This window comes from Acipenser ruthenus, chromosome 2 (genome assembly GCF_902713425.1).
Source record: "Acipenser ruthenus chromosome 2, fAciRut3.2 maternal haplotype, whole genome shotgun sequence".
NCBI classification, from domain to species: Eukaryota; Metazoa; Chordata; class Actinopteri; order Acipenseriformes; family Acipenseridae; genus Acipenser; species Acipenser ruthenus.
Window position 1 is genome coordinate 25,363,195 of NC_081190.1, and position 24,410 is coordinate 25,387,604.

The following is a 24,410-nucleotide window of genomic DNA, read 5'->3' on the forward strand; positions in this document are numbered from 1 at the left end:
CACCTCATCGCTACAAAATGGCATGTTTAAACGGCGAAATGTGCCGCTGTTTCTTAAGCTGGGAATTGTTCAAGCTCTTGAAAAACGCCTGATCACAAATATGTTTTTGTTTTGTATGGGCTGACTCAGTTTTCATAAAATAACGGTCAAAAAAAGGATTTCAGGAATGTCCGTTAATGTTGGGATTCATCTATAGTGAACCCATGTTTGTGGGGAAACAGTATTTAAATTGCACTTACTTTGTCTGGCATTTCACTTTTTAAGTCGATTACTGTAGGTGGAATATTAATGCATATTATTCTTGGTTGTTGTCTGCCAAGGTGTATTCACATGAACAATTTCTAGTCAGGTGAGGTTGCTGAACCTGCAAACATAGCCTGTACATATATCTTACATTTAATTATTTTTAATTCAATATGGTATGCTTTTAGAAGAGGGCTCTATGGAGACATGCCTTGCTTTTTGCAAGTTTACAGATAGAGACAGCAAAGAGTCTCCCTGGGAGTTTCAGCATGTCTTTCCATCAATCAATACAGCTGTACTCAAAACCTGAACTGTACTCACACATCAAAATGGAACTTTAGTTTAAAGCAACATCATTTTTGAAAGGATGAAATATTATAATGGTCTCATTCAACCACATTGTATGTACTGTATATAGTACACCTTAGAATAAGTAAATGTGGGTTTGTAACAGGGGACTCGCTACACGTGATGAAAGGAGTGATAGAAATGATGATTGATGACTTGGATGACGTGGGTGTGTTTTCACTGCTTGATTGACAGGAGACGGGAACTAGAAGGTTGGGATTGACACACCCCGCAGGCACACAGGTTTTATTTACATATAGTACAGACATACAGGAACCCCACAGGACACTACCAGCAATGGTAGCTCACAGGGGACATATAGCCCAGCGTAGAAAAGGCAAAATAAACACTATACAAAAACTATCAAATGAAAAGTGCCATGAAGAAGACTCACCCTACTCCGCTAACAAATGGAGATCCTGCTTCCACTGCTATACTGGGTGGCATCAGCTGTCCCGAAACTAACTCCCTGTTCCTCGGGCAGTTCACCCAATCTCGGAATATACACACGATCATTGGTGCGTTGCAGCTTCCTTCTCCTGGGACAAACCCCCGAGCAGAGGTGGTCGCTTCGTCTCCTGAACCCAGTCGTTCAGCAGCACAGACGGGCCGACGCATAGGCAGCAGTAGCACTCTGACCCCCTTACAGCAGCCTTGATCTGTATAATCAGGACCCTTTTATTCCTGGCGCTCTGCTGCACCACGTCCACCTGCTGATTAGGAGCTTACAGCTGGTTATCACACACACACACACTGCTTGTTCCCTCAACTAAACGCAGCAGGCAGGCTGCTACACACACAGCGTCAGGCCCCCCATTAAAACCAGTCCCGTTCTTATTTATACAATCACAACACTCGTATTTACAATAAACAATTACAGAAGTGCCATCCTTATGTGCATGGCCCCAGCCCTACTACAAGATTGAAATTTCTTTAACTGCTGTACCATGGTTGTAAGCCATGCATTTGTAAAGCTGTTCCAAGCATAATAAAATCCACCCCTTTGTCCGTAGGGGTCTTTTTTAAATGATGCTGGTTTGATTAAAAGAGCCTGACAAAAAAAAATAAAATCATCTTCTATTGTGGTTATTTGAGTACCATGATAAGAGCATTGGGATTTATACATTTAATTTCAGGCATGTACAACACTGGAAGGTCCCAGCAGGACAGTCATGCAAGCCCTTTACATTTGTCTTGTATTATCACATACGATTCTTACTTTAGAAAGCCTAAACAAATTCCATTGGAGGGCTTCAATAGTTTTCCTAGGTCACATTAAGTAAATTATGTGGTGTGGAATGTGTTTTATTGATTTAAACACTAGGGGGCAGTATGAAAACACAGAAATGCAGTCCTGTTGCTGTTATCACAGCACACTGATGTCAACAGCACAGACACATTGTCTTCCTCCCCTTACATTTAAAATAATGAATCTGTTTGTAAAAAGGAACATCTCAAGACACGATTTTAAATTGCTAGATACAAATATGCAGCTTTGTGGTGAGGAGCATGTTTCTTCACTACAGAGCTTATAAAAGCTCATACATGCACATTTCTATCAGATTAATTATATTGGTAATTTCCAAATACTGTTGCTGTGACTCCTAAAACAATAGTAAACTGGCCTACAAGTCCCGGTGGTCTATAATAAATGAATGACTTTAGGTACTGTTTTGTCCTCCATCAGTAGTATTTTTCCAGACATGCACTTGCTGTATATTATCTGTTCACTTTTGGCAGTTTAACATGCATCATGCAACAGTCTTTAATCCCCACCCCAGTTATGCAGTCATCCTTGTTTTGTCCTGTTTCCCTGTACATTTTTTTCTGCTGCTGTAGCTGCTGCTATTCCTGATCACGTCTGTTCCTTCCTAAAGTGTAAAGTTCAACTGGCATAAATCCAAAGGCAACATGATTAAGGCTAAATTCAAATCCTTAAACAATTGCTGTTTTGTACAGTGTTATTTACAGAATTAAGGTAAAATAATATTCTTTTAAAACATGCTTACAAGTTAACTGTCTAAATGTAACCTATACCTTATCTAGGGGGGATGGACGTTAATTGATTCAATTAGGAATAAAGTGTGAAGTTAAAAGGATGGATCTCTTTTCTGTCATTGAGTAATAACACAACGGGTGACCTGACCTCCATAGAAAAGAGTGCCCAGTTGTTTTATAAAGAAAAATGTAAGTTTGAATATCCCTATGACATAATCTGCAGTGTAAAACTAGTGTACAAGGTGAAGTTTAAAACAGGGAGGTGTTTATGTAAATAAGTGTGACGTTTTGTTTGCAAACTTCTTCATTTGAAATCTGTATTAAGGAACTGTATCATTATCATTGTTACTGTATATCTTAACTCAGGGGTGACATTCTGCCAGTACTCACCGGTACTCAGTACCGGGACTTATTTTAATGCTGGTACTGGGTACCGGTACTTATTTAATCTGCTTTTCATCCAACACAGATGCATTTATCCACTCACACAGTCCACTAGCACAACGTTTCTCAAATGCGCTTTCATTCAGCACAGTTTCCTCACACTGCTTCTGTTTCAGTTAGCTGCTATTGGCCACCATTAACATCAGTATAATCAGTGCATGTTGATTGGCCGAGCTTTCATTCTGATCAGATTTAATTCTAGCATGCGTCACAAATCTCCACCCATTTCGCTTTGTGTCAGTGCTCATTGGTTGATCAAGAAGAGAAGACTTTAACAGTGCAATGTGAAAACAGTGGCATGAAGTAATTGATATTTTCATAAGTGTGGAGAAACTATCTGAATGTTGGAACAAACATTGCTGCACATGAATTTGAAGGCATAAATGACATAGTTGATATATAGTAGAAGTAATTATCGCAGCACATTTTGCCTTGCACAGATTTCCTTGCCAGAATTTATGCGAAAGTTTCTAAAATGGCAAGTGAAGTGTGGAACAGTGGGATTAACATTAAGAAAAACAGGATCAAGAAAGTGCTGCTTCAGATTTGAGTCAGAATCAGGATACAGATGCAGGTGTGCTTCACATTTTCCAAACACTGGCCCAACTTGCAGGGTAAATGTTAAGCATAGTGATCAAAGTTTTGTCTTGTTGTGATCCTAGTATTTTCTGTTATGAGGATTGTAATTAGAGTTGCCAATTGGCCCCATAATTCGGGGACACTTTAAGACAGGTCAGGTTTTTCCACAATGGCAGGAACCACAAAGTGATGTCTACTTTTATACTGTTTCTGCCTGAAATGCACATCTTTTCTTCTGGAGTAGATCAAGGTGATTAGTCTGCACATAAACACAACAGAGAAGCACACATAACTGATTATTGTAGGATAAGTAAAAGAAATTAAAATAAAATAAATAACAGGGGTATATGTTCTAATCCAAAACTATCATTGTAGGGAAAATACAGGGATGATTTCAGAGAATACTAAGGAGATTAAAATGGCCAAGTCAAGTACATCTATTTTTTAAAAGTAGTGCCTGGTACATAAAAAATTAGAGATTGGGCTGCATTTCCAAATAGAAAAATTAATTTTCCAGTGCAGGGATTAGAGTAAGCTGTTTTGTGACAAAGCAGTTTCACTGCTCACAAAATGAATGGCTATAGCATTAATCCAATCCCTAGTTTTTAGCTTTATTGGCCAGTGAATGCAGTATTGATCACAGTGGCAACTCCATCAGAATATTAATTGTGTATGACTGATGTTGTGTATGACTGATGACGTCTCAAATGGGCCTGGTCATTAGTTGAGTGGTTCTCTGCCAATCAGGGGCTGTCACCACGTAACCACACAATAAAATATGCACAGCATCAAGCATTTCGAACACCAGAACAGGATGATTTGTTGTTTTCTTTTTCTTCTGGGACCTGCAGCTGGCATGTTTAATTTCCTTCTTGTCCATGTAATTAAAAGCGTTATCGTACAGGGGCTCAGTCCGAGACGAAAATGCTATAGATACCCAGGCTTTAGCTTTAATGAGTTTTCCAAGGAGCGGCAAAATGCTAGGTGTAATCTTTCAACAAACAGAGATAGTATTTTCACACAGGGGACTGTGGAAAGTCTGAAACTGCATGTCTAGAATACTGGGAGTGAGAAGAGTAAAGTGCACTGGGCATCCAAACTAGAAACAGTGATTTATTACACAGACATTGTGTACAAAACCACCAGATTGATTCTTTCACTGGGGTTCAGCGTTTAACATTTATGCACCTACAGTATGTCATTGCTTGGCAAGAATAAAATAATAATAATATATATAGTTGTAAAAGTTTACATACCCCAATGGAAATTTATAATTTCTAGATATTTCTCAAACAAAGGATTTTAGGAAAAATCTTTTGTAGCAAAAGTTTTGCTTTTGTGGATGAGGAAAAAATGACTAAAATTATTTATTTCAGCAATTTCTTTGCAAAACTCCAAAAATGTTAATTCAGAAGTATTCATACCTTGACAAGGAAAATGAAATTAATAGCTAGTTGAGGCACCTTTAGCAATAATAACCTCTTTTTAAACGGTTAGGATATTTGTCAATGAGCTTTTGGCATGATTCTTTAGTGATTTTTGACCATTCTTCAATGCAAAATTGTTCCAGTTCATTCAGATTTCGAGGACTTCTCTTGTACACAGCCTTCTTCAACTCATACCAAAGACACGGATTTAGATCAGGACTTTGAATAGGCCATTCCAGAACCTTGATTTTATTCTGAAGTAGATTTTGATGTGTGCTTTGGATCGTTGTCGTGTTGGAACGTCCAGTTGCACTTTAAACCAAGTTTTTTAGCTGCAATTCACTTTCAATTGAAATAATCGGCAAGGATGAGGGTGGTATTCCTGGAATAACTCTTGATCTGTTTGAGGGCAGAAAAATGTATTTCAACTGAAGTCACAAGAAACAGGAATGGTCAATACCAGGTAGGTCAGGGCATACAATTGTAACATGCTGTCGTTAAGTTCAGTGGTATGGAACAGATCACCTGGATGCTTTTCTTGGAAATCTGTCGTTGAATACATGACAATGAGTTCATTCTCCCCATCTGTTTGCTGTACATTTAAAGGGACTGTTCCTGGGAAATTCTGCATATAAGCAAAACACTTGTGAGTCAAGTATTATGAGAGGAAGGATAACCTCTCATAATATTTGAATCGGACAGCTACCTGATCTTGAATGTTGTCCATGATCTCAAAGTACAGCCGCTTGTAACAAGACTGCACATTTTCATCTCCTTCTTGTAGCTGTCTCTTGGAGGGGGGGTCAATATCAGTGACAGTTTCCTCGTACACATGGTCAAAATTCTCTCTCTCTAAAGCAATTTCAGACAGAAGCTTACATCAAAGCATTGTTTTGTAATATTTGGAAAAACACATCAAAGAATGTAAAAACGACATTAAATTTCTCTCGCAACTGAACGGAAAACTGTTCAGGTTTGATCCACTAGCAGAATGTGCTGAAAAAGCTCTTTCAATTCCTGCTTTTTTTCAAACACCGCGCAGACAAGCCGAGAAGAGAAATTCCAGCATGTAGATGCCACCCATGGAAGGCGTCTTTGGCATTTGACGTCCAACAATTGTGTGTGGTTTGGGGACCTTGAGAAAAATGCTGCCAATCCTTCAAGATTGCTAAAAAACATCTTGTACTCTCTGATTTTTGAAGCACTTTGGGAGAACACTAACCTGAGACACCAAAGAAATGAAGTCGTTCTGAATTTTGTTACAGGTACCCTAGAATACTATGGCTGTTGACAAGCGATTACTTTACACACTGTAGTAGTAGGGAATCATACAAAGTAATTCCACATAATTGCCTCTATTTGAGGAATTGGTGCCTTCATCATGCCCTCTGAAAGCCAGTTATTGCTTGCCAAGATAAATAACAGAATCAATCAAGTGTTTAAGAACATCACGATTTTTTCTTACTTCTTCATTGTGATGTATTGTATCTCGATGTTTCTGCTCATCCAGTTGAACATGAATCCAGGTTTGTCCGAATGTTTTGAGCGTTCCAGTGGCCCGCAACTGACTTTTGGAATGCTCATGTTTTTGTACTGACTTTGTTAGACAGCTTAGATTATTATAGCCAGTGCTGTTCCATATTACCTTTTCTGTACTGATCAAAAGACAATTTCAGCAGTATCGTTTCTTTAATTGACAGCTGTCAGTAAGCCACGGATATCTTTCATAATTAGAATTTTGGATATTTGTGGTGTTGTGCAATTCTAAATGTAACTTTGAAGTTCAATATATCTTTCTCTTCACAAAAACCAGAGAATACCTTGGAGTACATTTCGCAGCATGTAAGCGAGCACTGTCAATTGACTGCAGTCATGGTTTAGCTTGTGTCTGTCTGGTCTGCAGGGAATACCTTGAAGGCCCTGATGGCACACTCCTGGTTAGTTGTATAACGGTTGTTGTTTGTTTTATTTGGTACTTTTAAAAGACGCTAAATAAGTATAGCTGCACCATATTTAAAATGTCTTGCTTTATGTAGTTATCATTGTTACCATTTTGATTTATTTCTCTGAAAATGTGTCTAAAAAAAAAAACTATAAAGTGCAAATGAGTCTTTTACTACCACAATTTAACTGAATCTTTCAAGACTCTTTCAATGCTGTATTATATGTAGACCTAGTAATTAGACATGTAAGTGTATAATAGGGTTTGGTTTGTTTCCCAACTGTCAAGCTTTTTGCCTGAGCTGTATAATGATTGTACAACTTGCACCTGTTCCTCAGTTCATGCTTTTGCTGGTAATGTACATTTCAGTTTCCTGAATCCACAGTTCCTGTGTTACAAGATACTATGAACAGGAAATGTTTTAATACTTTTCATTTGGAAGTTTTAAAGTAGATTGGTGCTTGTAAAAGTAGAGAAGTATATCGCACGAGAGATAGACTATCTCATTTGTAGGTGCATGGAGTGTACAAAAACCAAATAGAAACACCTGCCACATTACTGACAATGATGTGTAGGACTAGCCAAAGTGTGCACTGGGAGGGGAGATGAAGTCAGTGTACGCTTTTTGATTAAAAGAAAAAAAAACAAGATGACATTTTTATATAGCTTGCAATATTCACATGCCTTCCTGCAAAGGTGCTGTAGCCACCAGAGTTGTCATTTTTGTCACAGTTCATGATATTTTACTTTTGAAAAAGGATCCTCTAATGTTAGCACACTTTTCTTTTCCGGTGCACGAGAGCGCATACCGTGGAAGGCAGTGGAGCGTCAGGAAGCTCCGATTATTTTTCTCATATGTTTAAAACATTTCTTGGGCCTATCAAGTTCTGTGCTGACGTAATATCAGTGTATGCCATAGGTGTATATTACAATGGCAAATGGTATGGAAAGACAGCAGCACAGAATTGAAATACAATTCAGTGTTAAAAGTGGTTTTAGGGTTGGCCATGCTCTGACTTTGCTAGCTCCAGCACTGGAGTGACTCTGGTACCATACCTCTGTTGAAGCCGTGAGGTATGGTACAGCATATTAAAAACATGGTAAACACACGGGATAACTATTGGAACTGAAAAATCATGTGCAAATGTACTATGGTAACTTACTTTAAGGGAGCCTACATAAGCAAGTACTTGCTTACAGTTACGGTAGGAATGACATTTTTGAAGCAAAAAGTAAACATTTGTGAAGGAGTGATTTCAACCACACACAAATATAAATTGTAACAGAAAATGTTGTTTTTTAAATTCTGTATTTATTTTTTTTGCCAAAAACACATTTAAAGAAATATTCAAATTCAGACAATTTTTAAGGAAAGAAAAACATATTTGAACGGGTGTGATCGACCTCCAAAAGATAAGAAAATAAATTAAACATGAATTTACTTTAAACCTAGATAGCTAAGATAACAAATGTCGCATTTTTAAACAAAAACAAACCTGTCTGTACATCTGTTTTTGTATCAGAGAAATAACTAATGGCATTTCGCTCCTTTAATCTTCATTGAATTACCAATGAACCCTCCCTTTAAATTCAGAAATTCGCGCATGCGCAGTGTAGGGGGTATCTACTTTTTTTACAGTCTACCAATTTCCAGTGACACCGGTACTCAAAAGCGCCTATGATGAGTAATTACAATTTGAAAACCTAGGGCCTGCTATTGTGGGGGTGGGGTCTTGAAAAAGAGCACACTGTGTACACTTGCTGTAATTCATGATAATTTTGGACGACCCCTAACAAGTCTCATTTTGGTGGGATACTTTTGATCAGCATCTCATAAACCAGGGTACTGTAAATGTGACATGGTCAGGGAGGCCTAAATGCTTTCTGTTTTTTGTCCATCCATCAGTCCTTCACACACCGTATCTCACACTGTAAAACAAGGTCACATACAAGGACTGGGGGAAATTAATACAAAGCCAATCCTCTGTTGTTGACATTAATAAACATCTTATGAGGCAGCCTGAATTAGCTGCTATTAAAACCATTTTAGACGGCAGCCAATACTCGGTACAAAGCTGTATTCGGTGATGTTTCTAAGTAAATGTGGGTTTTATGTAAGACAAACCCTTTTGTGAGTTATTTTAGAAAGCTGCTGCCAACACAGTGTCTGCCTCATATCTCAGAAGCCATTAGTGGCAGTGACTTTATATTTGTAGGATTATTTAAATCCTCCAAGCTAAATGTGTTGCTTCCATATTTTATGACTTTAGGTTTCTGCTGTATAAAGATGGTACACTTTGAGTTATTGATTTAATGTTTGCTACACAGCTGTGTTCTTGCTTTTCTTGGTTAAGTTCCATAGCCCTTTCACTGCCACGTTGTTTTGACATCTGGCCTCATCATGATACAGACCACTTGCTTTCAGACACACCCAGAATACATGTGCTTAGTTCTTGTGGCTTTATATATACTGTAGAGATGTATGACCAGAGTAAACAATGCGCCAACTGTTAAAAATCTTAAATAATATATGAATCACTTAGTTCATATAATCTATTGAGACTTAGTGTTCATTGGATGACCTGATTGAAGGGATATATGTTGGGAGTGAAAAGATAATCATTTTTTTAAGTTAAATTAAGGTAATCTCTCCATCCATCCATCCATCCATCCATCCATCCATTCAATGAATGTAAAACTAATTTCTTCAAAATGGAAAAGGAGAGAAATGAGACAGAGTACAGAATGCATCCTGCTTTTGTGGATATCCAACTGTGAGATATATATTTTTAAATGGATTGAAATAGAGAAATTGTAATGTTTGGGAGGAATCAAACATATATATTTTAATAAACACTATACTATTCTAGTCACGTAAAACAGACTTTGTCTTTTAAGATAAAACGTGGTAGGACAAGACCTCTGAACTACTTTGATATTTACAATAACTATTTCATAGTGTGATGAATGGAATGAGTGTGATTCAGTTGCCATGGCTACTGTATATGATTAAAAGAGAACTGTTAACAACATTGAGTTGGGAACTGATTTCCAAGCAATCGTCTCTACCCCTTTTCATTTAAAAACATCTCTGCAAAACAAAGACTTCTGCTGTTATATTTCTGCCAATCTTGTCATTTCAGCCGTCCACAGAAGGTTTGCCTGTGCCCTTTCCTTCCAGTCCATCCTTTAGATGTCTCCACGTGCTTGTATATAGTTCAGCATCCAGCTGAGGTGAGTGAGGCTGTGGGAAGGGGCAGAGTTCACTTTCCAGAGGGGAGGAAAACACTGGGAAATGGCTGGAGGAAACCCTCCCATTGCAAAAGTGTCAGCTTCCTTTGGAGTTTTCCAACTGCACTCAAGGAACAGTCATTAAACCCCACAGCCGCCTTGCTGTCCTTCCTTTGCTGGAGACATTTTCGCTGATCTTTTTGTTTGAGTCTCAAGTTATTATTAAGATTGCCCTCAATGCTGTTTACTTCCAGCCCTCTCACAGTTATCCTTGTTTGCTCTCTAGACATATAATTAAAAATAACTTGTAAACAGGGAAGTTATTTAATCAGTATACCCTTTTAAAGTTTTGGATGTAAACAAGAATCGGCTGGGGCTGAGGAAAAAAAATCTTTAATAACCATGTTAGTTATATCCTATTATGTGAGTCATTAGGTACTAAACAAAGTCTTTTCTTAAATTTTAAGATTGAAATATTCATTAAGAATATGCAATTATGAGAATTCCTGAAGTTTGCAGACCATCACACTGTCATGCAACACTGTAAATAGGGACTATATAGACATGTACTGTAGGTAATTAAGCATCCCTGTGAGGAAAGCTTAGATGTACTTGTAAATTTGCTACAGCCACCACTATATCAGCTGCTATTATCTCATAAATCTATTCAGAACTTCTTATTTTCAATGTTGTGGAAACAACTTGGGCAAAGTGTAACAGTACCCTTCACTCTGACCACCAAGCCAGAGCTGTAGAAAGCACATTGCATATCATTGTTTCTTGTTGTATATTCTGTTTCAGTCTCCCTGGTAGTCTCCTTTTTGTGTGGTTTTACCTTCAGCACAGTAGAACTCGTACCGAAGCCTCAATGTCTATATTTCAGTTTTAGAAATCTAGATATTTTATGTGCAGTTTTTTCTTATCTTTCTTCAGCAAGTTTTTCAGCTTAACTACATAACATGCTGTTGCCCTCAAGAAGCACGCTAAGAAGGCCCCAATCTTTTTTTTTTTACAGTAGGGAAGCTATGTGACTCTGATCCCCTAGGCAATTTATAAGCATGCATGATTGCTCCAAGTGTCTGGCCAGATGGGCGATTCAGCTACAGCATACTCTTTCTAATCTTTTTAGCTGCTGGATCACATTGGTTTGTGGAAAGAACATTGACGTGAATTCAGCATTCTTTTCATTTATCGTTAAAAGAACATTCCAGAAATATATTGTATTCCCTACATTATATTGTTATTTGTTGGTTTTATAGGTTGTCTGTAACATGGGAATATATTTGAAAGAGCCTTTTGGGAATCTACTAAAATGTTATATAAAGCTAAAGGTATTCAGTGTTCTGTGCAGTAGTGAATGAGAGCCAGTACTGCTTGTCTACTGGTGCCATTTGATCTGTGTAATAGAGTAGTGTAAGTGAACATTGGTCAACGGGATCCAGGGAAGGGAATCGGACTGTTGAAAAGCACTGTACCTCCATGATGCCTGTGAATTTGAAATAACGAACAAGCTAATAAAAGTGTTTTTTTTTTTTTTTTTTGTATCGTCTGACTATTCATTGGAAGTCACGTCCAATTCTTACACCACTGTAACAGTACCATTGTACAGTAGTTAGGGACAAACACCAGTCAAAACATGTTTTAGTACAAATATTTATTGAGGAGAATGCGGAGTATGCAAAATTACACAGAAGCATTAAACCTAACTTGGTTTGAGGGCTCGCTGCCTGGACGAGGCGGAGATCCCCCACAGACAAAAACCTACATTTTTAAAGAGGTGGAGATGGGGAGGTGGTGGGTTACGATGAAATCGAAACGCAAATGAGAGGTAAGTGATGAGTGTATTTATAGTGCTAACAATCTTAATTAGCTAATGTGTAAATTGAATGATTCAGTTTGGTGATGCAGAGATTGGTGTCTGACCCTCCTCCCGAACTTTAGTTCTAAACTTAATTTGGTATCACATAATTATGAAAATCGATAGCATTTTTAAGCCGAGCAATCCAGAGCAGAGGTGGGCGGGCTCTGAGAACAGAGATCAGCCCTGCTTTTTATCCACTCTGAATGTGCTCGGTGTCTGGCCAGTAGGGTTCGCTGTTGCGCGATGATGAGAAGGCATCCCTGCTGGTTTCCCATCCCCCACCCCGGGAGCATCAGAGCCAATGTGACGCCCCCTTCGGAGTCCCCAGCAAAGTTCGGCCTCTTTGCACAGCCCAGATGCAAACTGGCACCGTCCAAGCTGTGTGACTCATCCTGCACTCCCAGCGGCAGCGCTTTAACTGGATGAGCCACTAGGGGACCCTCTGGGCCAGTAATATTATTATAGTTATCATGACTGTGGACAGATGTATGGAACTATTTCTGAATACTACATAATGAAAGCAGATTTTATTTTATTCTGAAGATTACACAACCATATGCTTTATTCCCCAGACATTTAATATAATATGGGCCTACATAGCAAGGTTGAAATGAAAACGATTTACTGATTGCTGTTCACTGACTATGAATACCTGAAAATGAGAATATATTAATGTAACAATGAGCATTTTTGCAAGGACCTTACTATGCCAATTTTGTATTTTGAACAAAAATATCCAATTCAATTCCATTGAATCTATAGTATAAAATTGCAGAAATAGTAAAAAATTGCATAACAGTAGTAGTTTCTTTTTCTGTCTAGAAAATATGTATCTAGGTTCACTCTCTCTAATGTGGCTATTTTTCTGGTGCCTTATGCATCCTTCTATGAAATCACAATATCGCTTTCTCTTGTAAAAAAAAAACATATGCTGCCTGCACTCTACACATTAAATGTAGAACCAACACAGATTTAAATTGTCCAGCACGAATTTGTGGTTTTCGGATCTTAAACAAGTGCTGAATAAAACATCATTAATGTTGCACAGAGTGTCTCAATAACATTCAATTCATGTTAAGGAATCAATATACACTGTTATTTTAACTCCAGAAATCAGCCTTGTTCTTTTTAAAGGTTAATGCATGTGAATTGTGATGGACATGTTGTATGGTATTGGTCTTCAAGAGTGAATCTTGGTGAGCCTATGAATCTTAGTGAGCCTAAACTTCTTTAAAAAGTCTGCATTGGTGACCAAAAGAGTTTTTTTTGTTGGTAATAAGCTAAAAAACTAAGTAAAAATGAAGTAAAAACAGTTGAGCCGCCAAATTGAATTCCACCAAAAGTGACAGTGAGGCAAAAATACTAAATAAAAGTCTTACAAACAATACCAGATATATGGTACTCGATGCTCACCGTATGCTTAGTTTGCTACAAAAAAAAAAAAAACCCAATACAGCAACTTTATATTTACTGGCTTAAAGCCTTAAGATTTCTGAAGGTCAGTGCTAATAATAAAGGTTTTGGTCAGTCTTTTGTAGATTTGTTAATTTGGTTAAAAGACAATCATTCCCTGCTTAGAATCCTAGTTTCCTTTTAGCAGTTTGTTGTTACAATTGTCGTTTGTCACTTTCAGCGATCACCCCGAGGGTTGAGAAGGCTGCCATAATCCCCAGAAAAAGCAGTCTTCTTTTAAAGAGTAAACAATGTTTAAAAAAAAGTTACAAGAGTTTTTTTTATTAAAAACTTGGCCACAGGTTGACCTTTCTGATGACATTGTTTTATTTTTTCCCTAGAAATTCATAGATTACTGGGAACAATATATATTTGTATTGCTGGTATTGTTTGTGTTTTCCACAGGAGAGTCGAGTATTGCGGACTGTTCCTCTTCTGGCTGCCTGTCTTCCTTCAGGGAACTGCAAGGTTTTAGTTGGAAGACGTTTTAGTGAGGACAGGTAAGAAAAGAAAAAACATTTTCTGTGCCCCATTACAGTAAATTAGAGAAAATGTAACTCTATGAATTGATGCCCCCTACGAAATGATACACCCATTATTTTTTTATTTTTTTTCAGTCAAATTTACAAATTCAAATAGAAATATCAATGTCCTCATTGGCTCACCTATAAAAGCTTTAAGGAGACTCATGCAAGTGTGGCTGGAAACCTTTTTCGGGCTGCTTTGGCCTTTGTGAGGTAAATGTCGCTTCAGAGGTCAGCTGCCCATTGTGTCCAGACGGTGACTTCCCAGGATGAGCCTCAAGTGTTCAGTAGCTTTGTAACATCCATTATATAAGTTTGGCAGGTAAACTGGTGAGTGGCTTAGTCACTCGTTGATCTTTGGTCTTCCTGATCAAATTGGGTATAAAAAAGTAGTAACATATGATAATATATTTATTAACAATATAGTGGTAACCCAAATAAAAAATGTAATCTGAATACAGTAAACTTTATACATTTATATTTATACATGTTCAAATCTTTAGGCTTATATCATACATAAACAAACAGACTCCCATAGGAATTCTCCCAAACATGACTTCCAAAACCAGTGCTTCGACAAATATCCGAATATTCATTTGAATATTTTTGACATGTATTCGTATACAAAAATCAGATGTTCTTCTTCGCTAGAAATGGCAAAAATACCTTGCACTTATTTACCACCTCACCAGAAGTTGCACAACAGTTTCAAAAATGGCAAATGAAAAAGAGCTCTGTGGGATATGTGAGATTGATATATATGTTAAGGGCGAAACCCGGTGGCCTGGCAAGTCTAGTTTCGCGAAGGGCTTCTGGGCGAATCCCGAAGTTACCACTTTTTTTCGGCACTTGCCCGCGTCCACTCTGATTAATCTAGAATGGCCCAGAATTTGAAAAAGACGACTGGGTGAAACCCATTTTTTCAACAGTTTTCACTGAATTTCAGGACTAGCCCAGGCGAGTCTAGTTTCGTCCAACGCTTCAAAATCAATGCTGGGCAAATCTGGTTCGCCCATGCCATTAATTTGGGCGAGTCTAGTTTTGTCCAAAGCTTCAACATCGATGCTGGGCCAATCTTGTTTTACCTATGCCAATTATTTGGGCAAGTCTAGTTTTGCATTTCTACACTCTCCCCTGCCAGCTTCCAATTGCATGTCAGGGTACCTGCCTCGCCTCCACTTCTGATAACAATGTAGCGACTGTGTGCTGGGTTTCCAGTGGCAGTGCAGAAAAGGCAGGACACCAGGACTGATTTTAATAGCAGTTAAAATCAGCTCTCTCTCCCAAAAAGTCCAGTCAAAAAGTCTCACTCCTCTATACGTGCAGGCAAATTCACCACACACACAAAAGAGAGAGAGAGAACAGTAAAGCGCAGGCAAACTCGCCACCCACACACACATTTGGTTTTGCCCAGTAAAAGCATATATTCCAATAAGGCATAACAAGGGGACTGAGTGGAGAAGCTAGTAGAAAGTGATAAATCAATTAGAAAGTGCTAGTCGATAATATATAAAAAATGTACACTAATCAAATCCAAAGTGTGCAATTCTAAAAGTAAAACATACAAGTGACAAATAAATATGTGAAATATAACAGGAGCATTATTGACCCTGTTACAATCTTAACTATCTTTTAATCAAGATGAAACAAAAGAAGGTTTGAACATGAACAATTGACATATTATTTCTCTCTCTTTTGTGTGTGTGTGTGTGGCGAGTTTGCCTGCGCATTACTGTTTCTCTTTCCCTCTTGTGTGTTTGTGGCGGGTTTGCCTGCTCGTATGGAAAGGCACGACTTTTTGACTGGACTTTTTGGGAGCAAGAGTGGAAGACCCAAAAAGCTTTCTAACAAGGATGAACAATACTCGAAGATAATGTCCTTAAGGAATAGAAAGAAGACAAGCGTTGAATTGACAACAGAACTGGCAGAAGGCACAGGTGTTGTTGTGCATCCATCAACAGTCCAATGCACCTTTGACCATTATTCCATAGTCTAATTTCTGTGTTCTTGTGCATATTTTAGTCTTTTAGTCTTGTTCTCCTTTCGGCAGTTGCAAGGAATAAAAAAATGGCAATGGCAAGGAATGAAAAAAAATGAAAAAAGAAATAAAATGCGGTTTCAACTTTACATACTATTTATTTCGGGAATAAACAAAACAACGTTTAACTTGAACTGCTAGTTGGCATCCTTTGTTTTGTAGTTAATTCACTGGGGTAAAGTAAGTCCTATGCAACTTATTCTTTACTCCTGTGATATTTTTTTTTTTTAACATGTTACATATTGTAATGTCTTGATGTAAAATAAAGGCACACACACAGGCCACGCCCCCCTGTCGCTATGCTGTCTCTGACTGTGTTCTGAGCAATATAATGGCTTTTATTACTTTTTGGAAACATCCAAACTAATATCCAAACCAATATTTCAATTATGAGTGAATATCCAAACATCCTGTGTTCATCCCACCACTATCCAAAACCAGGTATGAAATTATCATATTAATTGGAACACAAAATGACCCGAAGTATACATATGTATGAAAAGATTTGTTCCTCTACATTTAAAATTGTAATATTAGTTAATTTATCAGTATTACTGCACTGCAAATATATCCACCAGCTGATGAACACAGGACATTGTGAAGACTTACTGCTGAGTTTCTTGTCAAATGTAATTAATTATTGGCCTTGTGGCTGGTAATTATCAGAGGGAGGTCAGAAAAGGCCCGCAGCCACATTATTAGCATTCGTTGATGAAGACTGAAAGGCAAACAGACGTCAAATGGAGTGACATATAAGATGATCGTATCTGTTTGAAAATTACCACAGGTTTCAGGTGCCCAGGGGGGCATTTGTGCCGCAGAAAGGATGCAGCTGGTATTATGCGGCTTAGTAGAAGAACATGTGCACACTCAAGTCTTTATTAAAATAGATATTGAAATATATATATAATTTTTTTTTTTTTTTCCAAGAGGTTGGTTTGTTTCATGGAATAGTGCTGCATTGTCACTGAGAGATAGTATTTGAGCCAGGGCATATATTGAGTGGGCTTGGTTCTAGTACATCCATCACAGCCATTTTCAATATGTCAGGCTCTTATGTTGCTGGGGGCCTGCGTTTGGATTATCTACCACCCTTTGTGCATTTTAAATTGGTAAGAGATGATAAACTGGTAGTTTAGGTAAAATTTAAGTTGTACTAATTTAGATTATTGATAATTAGGGCTTGAAGTTTTTCGGGTTTTATTTTTTATCACATGACGTCCCTTTAAACTTATTTTGAGCCGTTTCTGTTTTCTAATTAAAGCTGTTAACTACAAAACAATGTCACCTGTTTTTACCTTCATATCTTGACTGAGCCTGATTCTGTTCCGCTTAATTTTTATTTCAAACAGACGTAACAAATTACATTAATTGGTCATCGCTGATCCTAATTGCATTTTATTCTTGCAGTCGCCCAGTTTATCGTTGTGCTTTTGTTATTTTTACTCGTTTAACAGAGTTGTCCTGACAGATTTTCTTTTCAGGATAAAATACCCAGTACAGCATGTATACTGATAGCAAGTCCATCATTTAAAATCTTGATTTGTAGCAAAGAAAAAAAATCTTAAATCCAGTCTTTAATTAGTAGTTTTCTCTTTATTAGGATGCCGAGACAGCTTAACAACTACTAATTAACATTTAAAGGGAGGTAGAGATTTGGAAAATAAAAACCGGAAGGTTCAAGCCCTAATGATAATTTACAGAAGTGATGATGTCAGTTGTACATCACAAAGAGGCTGATTTCTGGCCTGAAGTCTCATAAAACTATTAAGACGACGGTGATACATACATTATTCTTATCTCCCCTTTTGATATTGCTGTATGTAAGTCAATATACTTCAGTGGAAAGATTCCACGCATTCTAAATATGGTTGTGCTAGAGGGATATAATCCCTGATATATGCCCTTAGAATCTTTGTAACCGCATCACAAAAACAAATCAAACAAGATCACTCCATCAGCTATTAACAAAATGTCGTTTAAAGTAAATTTCAACCTGTTTAATAAGATGTCAATTGAGCAGTATCCACCCATTCTGTAATATGTTGCAAACAAACAAAAAAAAAAAACTCAAGCATCCCAGGATGAAATTCATAAGAAAGCAAGGGCTGGACGATAAGGAAGTTTTAGGTACGGACGACAATCAGGCTAGAACAAAATGCTTGAAATAATCATTCTCATGAAGTAGAATCCCCAGCTGTGTGCCTTTTTTTCCTTTTATAAATTATTTATCCAGATATTCCATTAAGAGGCGACATCTGTTGTATAGATCATCTTGTGCTTAGTTTTACAACAGGGTGAACATGGAAGAAAGCACAAAAAGATTGAGTAACTTCTACTTGTCGACACATCTAGTCAGTGACTGACTAGGGCAATGAAAGAAAGATTTTTCCAGATTGTAAGCTTAAAACAGATGTTTTGGGAATTTTCTGCAAACTGCTTGAGAAGTTTTCAGTGTTATAGGTCATAAGTTTTTTTTGTTGTTGTTGTTGTTTCCGGGTGGTAAAGGATTTAAGGGGCTGGATTTCATATTCGATGCACACAACTGTTTACATTGATTCACTAGGTCAAGTTCGTAGAAAAATAATACCTTTTGAGACAGTAATTTAGCAAAGCTGCTGTCATTGCACTCTCTAAGCATAGTTGGGAATTCATATTTGCAAGGTTGTATAAACACGGCATGTCAGATGTGTTGGTTTTTGTCTGATTGAGACAGCACAGTTTAAAATAGTGAAATTTATTCAATTGATCGAAACAGCTGCAGATCTAAATACTGCCACAGTTGAGACAGTTAAAATATGGCCCTTAATTAAAAATAAAACAATCTGTGTGTCTGAAAAAAAGTAAAAGTATTTTAAAGAAGTGCATTACAAAATACAAAAGGGATCATTTGATTATGTAACTTTAAAAAAAAAAAGTGTTTACGTTGCTAAAGATCAAATCTTTGTTGTCTTTAATTGAAGCTCAGTTGTGTTAAAGATTTTAGGCCTATTGATAATTGAATAACTGAAGAACAATGAGCCAGACAGTCTCTGTGGGACACCTTGTTAAGCATAGCAGATGAAGAGCTATTACTAATTAACCACCTAGTTGTTAGAAGGCACTGTTTGAACCAGAGAACATAAGAACATAAGAAATTCAAGAACCTGTGCTTGCTCGCTTTGGTGCCAGCGTGGTCTGTTAACACTCAGGAGAGGAAAAACAAACCCCCCTAACCAGGTTAGTAGGGGAAATTAAACCTCTGGGAGTCTGTTTCTAGACAGACCGCCCTTCCTCCAGGCAGCTAGCTAAAGGTCATATTGTGGTCGCAGAGAGGGTTATACAATATTGTTCATGACAGCATCCAGTCTGTTCTTGAAGGAACTGAAGAAAAGACAGTTGTTCACTGTTTATAATTGATAACGTGGTAATTAAAGGGTAGTTACCTGCCAGCAAGAATTAGGCTACTTTATTTTACAGGCACTGTATGACAGACCATTAATTTAATACCAAAGACAGAAAGACTGCCAAGGGCACAAATAACCCAATTCATGACATCAATCGTACCATAATGAGTTTCTACCATGTTTAATCCTCAATATCGGTATGATTAACAAAACCTCAGTTCAAATTGGTGACCTCACAATCAACAACCAATTGATCAACTTTCTTTCTTTCTTTCTTTCTTTCTTTCTTTCTGTTTGTGTGGTAGATATCCTGAACTGGCCTCTGTGTGTAAAAGCCCTGGTACTCTGATTCTTTATCCCGGATCTGATGCAGAGAACCTTGAAGAACTGGACTTCAACTCCTCAGCTGCACCTTACAACATCATTATTATAGACGGTACATGGAGCCAGGCCAAGGATATGTTCCTTAGGAACCCGCTCTTCCACCTTCCAAAGCAGGTATGCATTCATTATTTAGTCATACATCACATTAATAATTTGAAGGGGTCAGTGAGAGTTCAAGATTGTGACATTGTTGTGTGTCCCATAGTGATACATGTCTTAATTCAATGTACTGTATATGGAAGTAGTTTCAAATTGGGTTCCTGCATGTCAGTCAATTTTGATAAAAGTGAATTTGCACTTTTCTGTAGAGTTGCCATTTGTTAGTTTTTGGCTCACTTTATGTCTTTATAGGAATGCAAGGTCTGTACTGCGATGTGCATGTGTCTTTTATACAATCTCTTGAGGAGGTGTAGATTTATTTGAGTTAATTATATTAAAAGATCAACCATGCAATTAAGCAGATACCAACTTTTTAAAAATAATACTCCACAAATTTAACCATAACCCATTTTTCAACTTCTGAAGATAACAAATTGCCTCCAATGCAAGTACCGGGTTGTCCCCGGTAGTGGTAAACTGACCATTGATTTCCAGATCTCTTTTTCCCACAAACTGTTTTCAACACAAAAACCTTTTAGAATGGCAAAGTAAAAAAAAAAGACTTTGTTCGATAGAAGGATTTTGCTGTGATATAGCTTTTATGCTGCAGTCAGTACATCTGAAAATAATTACACAATGCTGAAAGGAAAATAATCAAATCAAATAAAACAGTAATATATATATATATATTAGTAGGCCATTTCAAGGGATTGTTTTTACTACAGGTCCAGGGCATCATGTGAGCCTAAGAGGGGGCTTTCAGTGATGGCACATTTTATCTTGTCATAAAAATGTGCTGTTTTAATAGGGATACTTGAGATAATGCATCACCCAGTCATAGCAGATGATAGTTTAGCAACTGTCATAAATGACCTTTCCTATATTAATAGTGGTCCATGAATTATTGAAGCAAAAGCTTTTTAAACAAGGCATCACACACTCTCGGTCAGGGCTCATTTCATCCTCTTCCTAATCTGATTTATTGAGAGATTGTTACCACAAGGCATATTAAATATGTGACTGAGTCTTTTCATAATTACATTAATGAAAATCTTTCGTTTCTATGAGCAATGAGTGTCTCTCTAATTCCTAATGTAAGTTCCTCCAGTTTTAATGTTTGCTGAAGCTGAGGTTAAGATTTAGCCAGAAATGTAAGTAAATTAAAAAATGATCTGTTTAAAGTATCAATTATCTGTTTCAATATCAATTATATAATGGATGGACGTAATGTAGCTCCCCCACATAGGAAATAGTATTCTTTAAAAAAAAAAAAAAGTGGATTAGAAAACTATGGTATGTTTCAGGGCTCCTCAAGGAGAAGGTTGTTTCTATTACAGTCGTCAGAGGCTCCTGTAAACCAGTTTCAATCACGATATGTTTTATTAGACCTTTAGCATTGAATTCCTGCTTGTATAAAAATCATTCATTTAGCATTTTCCTTAAATTACAGTTTGAGCAGCAAGACAGTCCAACAGACGTGTCTTTTTCACCTCTGAAATACAGGCTGCATTGTTAAACATACTGGAGATGCAATCTCACTTGGCGTGCTGTTTGTCATTATTTATTAACAAGTAAATGGGAAGCAAAAAAAAAACAAAAAACAAAATGCTATCTAGTTAATGTGCATGTGTGTATATCATATTAGTGCATATAATAGTCATTACTAGTCACTGTAACAATCTGACAGGATATAAAGATGGCCCAAGAGGGAATGGAAAGCATGCTGCAGTAAATTTAAAATACAAAAAAAAAAAAAATCAATCAAACCAGGTCAGCTTGTAGCACAGGGAGGTGTGCCTCAGAGAGACTACAGCTATGGCCAAAAAATTTGCATCACTCTATAGAATGAACATATTTTCTTCATAAAGTCAAATGAAACCTGCTGAATAATGTCACATACTATAAACATATTGGATTACATACCACTTTGTAGTTTTCCATATACTCCAAAAATGTGACATTTTGCAATCTAACTCTACTACTATTTATCTTCCAGTAGACTTTTACAATATCATTGTGTAGTTTTTTTGATTACATGATGTTAAATAAAATATCTAAATTATGTTCATGTAGTTTATTTTTTTTATTGTCTCAATCCTCTTATAATCTCTTAAAATTCTAGGTGATGCAAAACTGTTGGCCATAGCTGTAGACTAGAGAAGATTTTCATCGATTTTTATAGACTCTTCTTGGAGAATAAACTAAAGATTTCTTACACACATGTATTTAGAATATGTGTAATTGTGTAACATGAGAATCAAACATGGGATTTACATACACAAATACAATTGGATATATTTGCAATACTATTCAATACAGTATTTCATTTTATTAATAAAGACATTGTATCCCTGAAGTTAAGTCAATTTTTCTCCAGCCTAAATTGAAAATGTAAGTTTACTGATCTTAGATGAGCTGTAAAGGGATGCAAATAGATGCAAACATGTCTGACTCTAGTATTTAAGAGCTTTTAGATCCAAAGATATTGTTTTTTCTCAGTTAAGATGCTTTAACATGCTTTTAAATGTTGTACCTTTGTACAAAATAATATGTACAAATTTGAATGCTGGTTTAGATTGTCACGGGGCACAGATGATTCCATTTCAACAGTGTTCCAAGATCCTTTGTAAATAAAGATCTCTTGATAGAACTGATTAGCATACCCTGAATAAGAACTTGTATGAATAGGCACCACCTGTATGTCTTTGGTTCTCTTCATTATTCATTTTGTTAGTCTGGAATATTGTGGTCTCTGTCTTAGAACTACTGAAATGTATCTGTATTCCCGCTGTGTGCTTTACCATTATGGTGTATAATTGCAGACATTTGAAACGCAAGTAATCTCGTAGCCTTGGTCCTGGTGGATATACACTTTGGAAGTTACTATAATGTAACGAAAGGCTAATTTGTGAAAGAAAGAGATTGTGATTAAGTTTTAGGAAGCCCAATAATCCCTATGCTGTACTGTGTGTACTGCTTCTGTTTTATGTGTTATGAACTAATTAAAGACCTGCGTGATTAAATGCACAAAGGTATATCATTTAAATAAGTGATCTACAATCAGAAGGTGAGAATAACAGCAATCATGACATGTTTAGGGATCAGGTGGAAGAGACTAGTTTAATAAGAGGGACATATCTAACATTACAAACCACAGCTGACCAGATGAGGAATGGCTTATGTCCTGAAATCTCCTGAATGAAATTTCAAGCTAGATCCAAGTATGTGGAATCTGCATAGTCACTACAGTAAAAAAAGGTACACATGGTTTAAAATGAGTTCATATTGTGTAAGGGTCAAATGGTCAAGTGCAGACAGCAGCACATTTAATAAAAGTACCAAAAATCTTTATTTCTGAAATGCAGTCAGATGTAAACGTTTTGGGATCAGTGGCAGCCCTGCTCTTTGTCAAAGCATGAGAGACAAGGCAGTCTTATAAATTAATCTTCAAATGCTTAGAACAATAGGTGCAGTTAATTAAAAGACTCCATACATACAAACTACATTATAGTGTTAAATATAGGGTTTTCTATGCCTGGTCATTGATCATTGTTAATAATCAGCGCACGAGTTTGGAACTGTATTCCATTGGAACTTAAAAAACAGTATCACAAACACAATAGAGATCCCAAATGGAATCTTTACTGGTCGAGACTCCAATTAGGATCTCTATCGGAAAACTGGTAAATCTTGTTGCATTGAAATTTCTACCTTGACACATACAGAGTTACGTGGCTGTAGGATTATACTTCTTCTGTTTGCAATCGATGAAGATCAGCTCCAAAAGGATAGAACGAGGACAATATCAAAACTGCATTCTGTAGACATGGATGGACCTTGCTCTCTTTTGGGTTGTAAGGAGATTGGGAAAGAACACAATAGTGTATGATAAACATTTCCAAGGTCTGCCGCATCTAATAACTTGCTGTTTCTAGACAACACCAATGCTTGTCACTGGAGATTACCAGCCACAGTCTGAAAATAGAAACATGAGCGTGTCCCTGTGATTGGGACAGACATACTGTGTATCATTATGGATTGTTCAGCTTTGAAAATTTACCAGCCACTCAATCAGTTGCATGATACAAAAATCTCACCAGTTGTCCAGTACTTGTCAACAAGAATTGCAATTGCTACATTTAGCCACCAGATGGTATGTGTTTCTTGTTAAAATGCTTTTACAACACACACACAAAAATAATAATAATAATAATAATAATAATAATAATAATAATAATAATAATAATTAAAGGGTATGAGAATTTAACCATAGATTATAATTCTATTTTTTAGAGTACATTTAGATGTATTTAATATGCATAACATTTTCATACACAGCTAATATGGAAATAATTTGGCAGTTTGTAATCATTATTATTACAATATGAGTGATCGCAGGAGGAATTCACTGTAAATAGGTAAGAGTCCAAGCTGCAGTTTTTTTTTCCCCCAGA

At 36.9% G+C, this 24,410-nt stretch overlaps 1 protein-coding gene across 3 annotated transcripts in view; it reads left to right on the top strand.

Moving 5' to 3' along the window:
- Window positions 1–24,410, top strand: part of LOC117408689 (tRNA-uridine aminocarboxypropyltransferase 2-like) — a 70,838-nt gene that overhangs the window by 7,652 nt on the left and 38,776 nt on the right. For all 3 annotated transcript variants that reach the window (XM_058992626.1, XM_058992638.1, XM_058992632.1), the window contains exons 2-4: window positions 10,125–10,215; window positions 13,931–14,025; window positions 19,779–19,971. In XM_058992626.1, the coding sequence (XP_058848609.1) occupies window positions 10,125–10,215; window positions 13,931–14,025; window positions 19,779–19,971 (379 nt within the window). The remainder of the gene's footprint in view (window positions 1–10,124; window positions 10,216–13,930; window positions 14,026–19,778; window positions 19,972–24,410) is intronic.